The sequence below is a fragment of the Cynoglossus semilaevis genome, unplaced genomic scaffold, assembly GCF_000523025.1.
Source record: "Cynoglossus semilaevis isolate Cse_v1.0 unplaced genomic scaffold, Cse_v1.0 scaffold1340, whole genome shotgun sequence".
Lineage (NCBI taxonomy): Eukaryota > Metazoa > Chordata > Actinopteri > Pleuronectiformes > Cynoglossidae > Cynoglossus > Cynoglossus semilaevis.
This window is the reverse complement of record NW_007585210.1, coordinates 6,576-12,988: the sequence shown is the minus strand read 5'-3', so window position 1 is coordinate 12,988 and position 6,413 is coordinate 6,576. Positions and strand designations below refer to the sequence as shown.

The window sequence follows — 6,413 nt, the reverse complement described above, 5'->3', positions numbered from 1 at the left end:
GGTGTTCTCGCGTAACTTCTGAGCACTGATTGGTAAAGACTGCTCCAAACAAGGATTCTCCACCAATAGGAGCTATGTGGATGTGCTGTAGTTAATCAAGTCAGATAAGACCATGCAGTTCGGATGTTTTTCTCTGTTTGTCTTTTGTTGGTCTTCCGTCAGTATCCTTATTTGGCCAAAGAAACTAGTTCTGACCGGTTCTGTGTCCTGTCTCTATCTCCAAGTGTAACAGTCGCTTTCATTCAGTGCTGTCCATATCATATTGTTATGTAATCCACCAGCATGCACACCTGTCTTCAGCACTTTCCCGTTTAGTACAGCACAATAACAGCATTCAATAACAGTATAAATTGATATGTAAACTTAATACAATGAATATATTGTAAAGATTGAATAAATGTATTTAGAACATCTTAACACGATGTTTAATGCCGATTCATCAATCTCATCATACAGCACAGATTGTATCAGGGAAGAAGGAAACCAGGCCATTAACCACAAAGGCTGCATATCACTTCCTCACTTCTTCTTGTTTCTGATGTATTGTTGAGAAGCTAATGTTCTACGCACACCCAGCAGTCATGCGTGTGTAGACATCCGTGTGATGTTGAGCGCACGTTCGTTGGTGCTAACTGGAATGGAATGAAACAGTAAACCAGTGTCAAATTTTACATCAGCCTTTTAATATAATGACAATCAATCCTTTCGTATTACAGATACAACACACACACACAAGGTCACTGTAACATCTTACTCTGTCGTGTGTGTGCAGAGTGAATTAGGACAGTGTTTGTTTACTGCAGCAAACCTCAAAGTCATGATGTTAAACCTCTAGTTTGAACAAAAAAAAATTTGTATTTTTCCATGTTTGCTTTCAGTCTGAGTGCATTGAAAAGCCCAGAAAGATAAACAATAAATGTTATTTTAATTTTTTATTTATTACTGAAAATTATATTTTCAAATCCCTATATATTGATTATTTAAATACGATGTTGTTTATTTCTGAGTGTACAATATATCACTGAGCTACATTTTCTTATCACAGGAAGATATATAATTAAATAACTTTTTTAATAATGTGAACTTTCTACTACTGTTACATGTATTGAATTTATTTTGACATTTACACATCTGTTCCTGTATTCCATGTATTCCTCTTACAGTCCAGTTTAAATAGAAGCTTTAATTGGTTGGAGCAGTACATCAGTGTTACAGGTGAATAGATTTATCACAGTCATTAGTCATGTTTAGATTGTTAGCAAACGAGGAGGAAAAACCCATCCCACTCAACTGTGTTCGCATTCTAACTGTATAAATAACATAAACATTATTTTTCAAAACATCAGTATTGAATTTAAAATAAACACTGGTCTAAAGTAAACAGTTTGGTAGAGTGACATGTTCAGTTTTTTTTTTCTAACACAGTTTTGCCTAGTACTGGTCCTTATCCTTATCATTCAAATGTGTGTGATAAGAGTTTGTGCAAATGAGCTGAATGAGAACGCGATGCAAATCAAGCTGATGTTAAAGATCTTAGGTTTTGTTTTTGTATGATGAGTCAGGGATCCAGTCTATTTATAGACTAATTATTTGTATTTCTGTGTTTTTCATTACGCAGTGTTTTATTTTTTGTACATTATTAAATTGTGTTTATAATAAGTCAACATTTTATATATCTTTGGGGGGGGGGGGGGGTTACAAGCAGCAATAGTTCAGCTCTAGTCCATAAACAGTCATCAGATTTTTCCACCTCAGCTGTTGTTGTATGTTGTACACCCTGTAGCTCAACACTGGAAACATCCACGCTGTGTCACGACACGTCACTGCGTTTCTCCTGTGGCATCGTGAAAGTACTTTAGACAGGAATGTACGAACACCAAGCTGCTCAGTAGATCTTTCCATCTTCTTACTTTTTGTTACCATGGCAACCACAGTGCCTCTGTGCAGACTCTCAGGGATGTGTATCTGTCTTGTCAGTGGCAAAGTGAATCACCCATGCCTGTGTTTTTAATAGAGACAGACAGAAGCCGCGATGGAAGGGATGAAAACATATTTACTTGTTTTTTAACAAGTTCCTCACCCCTGTCTGCTGGTGGTGCTGTTTTAGTTTGACATCACAATGATTGGTTTGTTCAATGTTCTGTTTAATTTTTGGAAACCAATACGCTGAGGTTTCTTTATTGTTTATTCTTACTGTCTCATTCAGAGTGCTCACATGCCAATGATCGATGCTCTGATGATGGCCTACACAGTGGAGATATTCAGCATCGAGAAGGTAGTGGCTTCTGTAAAGCGCTTCTCCACCTTCAGTGCCTCCAAAGAGCTGCCATTTGACCTGGAGGACGCTATGGTCTTCTGGATCAACAAGGTCTGAACACACTGTCGACTGTCAACGCCATCCTCTGTGATTAGCTTTAGTATGGTGGGGTGACAGACCCCCTCTAAAGACCCTTGTCCTGAAGTTAGTTTTCAACCTGTTTGTGTGGACATTGGTTGACCCAATGAAATCACTGCTTTTTCTGCAGGTCAACATGAAGATGAGAGAGGTTACTGAAAGAGAACACAAGGTCAAACACCATCCACTGGAGTCCCCCAGTCATCAAAAGGTAAAAAAAAAATTCAAGTTTTCAATTTGGTCCTCAGACCTGAGACAAATGTCATGATATTTAAATGACAACAAAAGCCAACAAGTTTTAGCATCAAAACAATGTTTTTTTTAGAAAAAAAAATGTATTCTGAAAAAATCCAGATCCATCTGTAGTATTTGTCCAGGATAAAAATATTATGGTAATTAAACGTGGCTCAGGTCACCAGATTTATTAGGGATTTATCTCACTGATGGCATTTTGTTGTGACGCTTGACCCACTGTTTTTTTTTTTTTTTGTCTGATGACCAGTTGCAGATCCAAGCATTATGTCTGTGACCTCTGACCTGTTAATCTTTCTGCTCCTCTTCCTCATCTTTACCTCCACCCCTGCTCTAACCCCTGCAAACTGGATAGTCTCCCTCCAAATGGTATTGGAAGCTAGTCCCTGTAAGTTGGATGCCAGCCTCCCGTGTGGCCCCATCAATCCTTTTTATTTTCTCTCACCCCTCCTCCCCCCTTGCACCCAAGGTTCTGTACTGATGTGCCTGCACACTCCACCATGGCTTATCCAAGCTCATTTTGTGCTGCCAGTGTGTCTGCAAGAGGGAGCAAGCTTTTGGTTAATCTCCACACACACACACACACACACACACACACCCCACCCCCGCCTCACCCCTCTTGCCTTGTGGCATATATGTCACCCAGGTGTTATACTCCTCTGACCTCTGTCAAGTGGTTACGAGATTTTATTTTAGCTTTCTCATTTCAAGCCCGGGCAATTTGTGGATTTGCTGTGTGAATTAGTTTATGATTGAGAAGTTTTTTTTTGTATTGATTTATTTTAAGTGTATTAATACGGCTGTGTGTGGGCAAGAATCTGGCACATACATACCTGGCTGTCAATCACAGCAGGATTCAAACTAATTCTTTATAATGAAGCAGAAAATCCAACATGTTCTAATGGGTCCAAACAGATTCTACACTACTACACTAGATTTTGTGTGTTTTCTTGCGTGCGTGTGCTTGAGATTTTTAATTTTTTAAGTTCAGAGCAAATCCATGCCTTCACTTCTCCTCTCACTGTCCTGCTTGGTCCTTTCTGCTATAGTGTAGTGTATTGTTAGCTTGAGGCTGCACGAGCTAGCTCATCGCATGCTTTAGCTTTCTTTGGCAGTAAAACCTTTCCATCTTGTCAGGAGAGGACTCAGCTACGCTAACTTTTAGGAAGAGCTTCTATTTTAGTTCTGTATGCGACCTGCTGCTTCAAGCACCTCATTAGTAAAGGAATTTCATATCATGCTGTTTTGGTTTTGTTTTGTTTTTTTGGTTTAAGTCTTAACTAGACAAATTTGTTGGTTTCCTTATAAAAAATACAAATACAAAATAAAGACGGTAGAATGATCACTGTAATAAAATTGCGTTGTATTTGTGTTGCTTTGCAGGTTTTATACTTTACTTTTTATTTAGCCGAGTACACGTGTCATTGTGGCGGTGCTGATATTATTCCTTATACTTGACGTCTGTACATATAAAGATGCATATCAGAGTACTGCTAAGAGTGAGTCCTTATACTGACGATCATCTTTTCACCTAAAGGGGCCGGTGATGACCCCCCAGTTAAGCTGCCTTTTGCTGCCTGTGTTACTTGGGTTTCACGACTGGCTTCCTTCCAAACAGCCAAAGGAAGAACTCCAAGCCCAATTGTTCATGTCACTGCTCCGACACCTTCACCGTCACCATCTCACATAGTCTTCAGGGTTCTCCATAAAATTACAAGTTATTACAGTGACATCAATCCTAATTATGTTAAAAACGTTTCACTTTGGTAACTCCTGGGGAGAACCTTGAGCTGCTGTTTACTATATTTGTGCAGGTCATTAACCATTGAACCATGGAGGTGTCTCGTTTTTGTGAATTCTTTCTGTCCCCCTTTTTTTTTTTTTTAGTCTCTCATTTTCTCTCTGGTGGTAAGGTGCGGTATCGTCGGGAGCATCCCGCAGGCCATCGCCTGAGCTTCCCACTTGTAGAGGACCTGATGAGAGATGTTTGCGATGGAGCTGCTCTGCTAACTGTGGTGCACTACTACTGCCCAGACATCATGAAGCTGGAAGGTGTGTTGAGCAGGGGCTGTCTTCTAGTCCAGGCATGGGCAAACTACGGCCCGGGGGCTGGATGTGGCCCATATGGCTTTTTAATCTGGCCCGTCAAACTTGGCCAAATTATATTATTAATTTATATATCATTAGTTGACACAACCACTCTTCTATCTGCCCCTGTCAAATTTTAGGACCCATTGTGGCTCACAAGTCAAAAGTTTGCCCATGCCTGTTCTAGTCCATTATATAGTGGTTACCATCAGTCTTTTAGCTGCCTCCTAACAAGCTGCTGTCTTTATCTTAGACATCCACCTGAAGGAAGTGCCCTCTATCGCTGATAGCCTCTATAACATTCACCTGCTCAAAGAGTACGCCAATGAGTATCTAAATAAAAGTTTCTGTCTGACCACGGAAGACATGCTCTACTCACCGCTAGTGCTAAAGGTATAAAAAGTAGCCTTTTATTGATTTATTTATTTTTTATTTGTAACAAGACATATTTGGAAGCATATAAATGTCAGCAGTAAAGTATTTTTACCATGTTTCCTGGTGTTTGTTTGTTTAGCACAATGTGATGGTGTTCATTGCTGAACTCTTCTGGTTGTTTGAGACCGTCAAGCCGGAGTTTGTCCAGCCCAGAGATCTGCAGGAATTCAAAGACGGTAAAGTTTTTTTTTTTTTTTTTTTTAAAGTGCTCTTTCACTTGAATGTCTTGATTTAGTGAAGATCTGTCTTAGAACTTTTTGACCGGCCCTTCCCTTCTCTGTGGTTAGAGGCTGTCAGGAGACTTAATGCTGTTCCTCCTGATCACTGTCAGGAAGTGGCTCAGACTGTTTTGATTATAGCTTAGTTCATTATCGAAACACCGACAAACTGAACAGAACTAAACAGAACAGAATGCCTTACTCGGACTCAGGCATTTGAACTCTCGTTTTTTTTTTTTTTTTATTAATTGTTTTTTTCACTCTTCTTTTCATCCTCAGCTCGGGCTGTGGCTCAGCCTAAAAGTGCCCGTCCTACAGTGCCCATCTCCAATGCCAATAAGCGCAGCTTCCTGGTCAGTCCTACCGCGGCTGATAACCAGAGCAGCCCTGAAGTCTGTAACAGGTACTTCCTGCATCCTGAAGACCCCGACCCTCTGTAAGTCTTTTCTCACTTTTCCTTACCATTTCACTTCATCATGATGCTGTCTGCTCTCCATTTAAAGTAAACCTACCGCGATGAAAGTACATAACTTGTTAATTCTGCCTCATCTTAATTCACCTCTGACCTTCTGTTGTCTTATGTGATAATCAAAGTGTGGACTAATAAAGATTTAGATTCATATTTTTGTATATATATTCAGACTTTCTCTCTATATATTCAGGATTTATGTATATATATTTGTGATTTTTGTATATATATTCAGACTTTTTGTATATATATATTCAGACTTTCTGTATATATATTCAGGATTTTTGTATATATATTCAGACCTTCTGTATATACAGTATATTCAAAGATTAATTTCCTGAACGGCATGCAGGTATACATATGTATGTATATGTATGTGTATGTACAGTATATATATACACAGTCCCCTCCAAAAGTATTGGAACGGCAAGGGCAATTCCTTTGTTTTTATTGTATACTGAAGACATTTGGGTTTCAGATCAAAAGATGAATATGAGACAAAAGTTCAGAATTCCAGCTTTTATTTCATGGTATTGACATCCAGGTGTGTTAAACA

The 6,413-nt window shown here is 39.2% G+C and overlaps 1 protein-coding gene across 1 annotated transcript in view; it reads left to right on the top strand.

Moving 5' to 3' along the window:
• Nucleotides 1-6,413, top strand: part of LOC103398963 (calmodulin-regulated spectrin-associated protein 1-B-like) — a gene marked incomplete at both ends in the record, with an annotated part of 14,074 nt that overhangs the window by 1,089 nt on the left and 6,572 nt on the right. The window contains 6 exons of the mRNA XM_017030997.2: nt 2,207-2,368; nt 2,526-2,606; nt 4,561-4,699; nt 4,989-5,128; nt 5,250-5,346; nt 5,668-5,824. Of these exons, the coding sequence (XP_016886486.2) occupies nt 2,207-2,368; nt 2,526-2,606; nt 4,561-4,699; nt 4,989-5,128; nt 5,250-5,346; nt 5,668-5,824 (776 nt within the window). The remainder of the gene's footprint in view (nt 1-2,206; nt 2,369-2,525; nt 2,607-4,560; nt 4,700-4,988; nt 5,129-5,249; nt 5,347-5,667; nt 5,825-6,413) is intronic.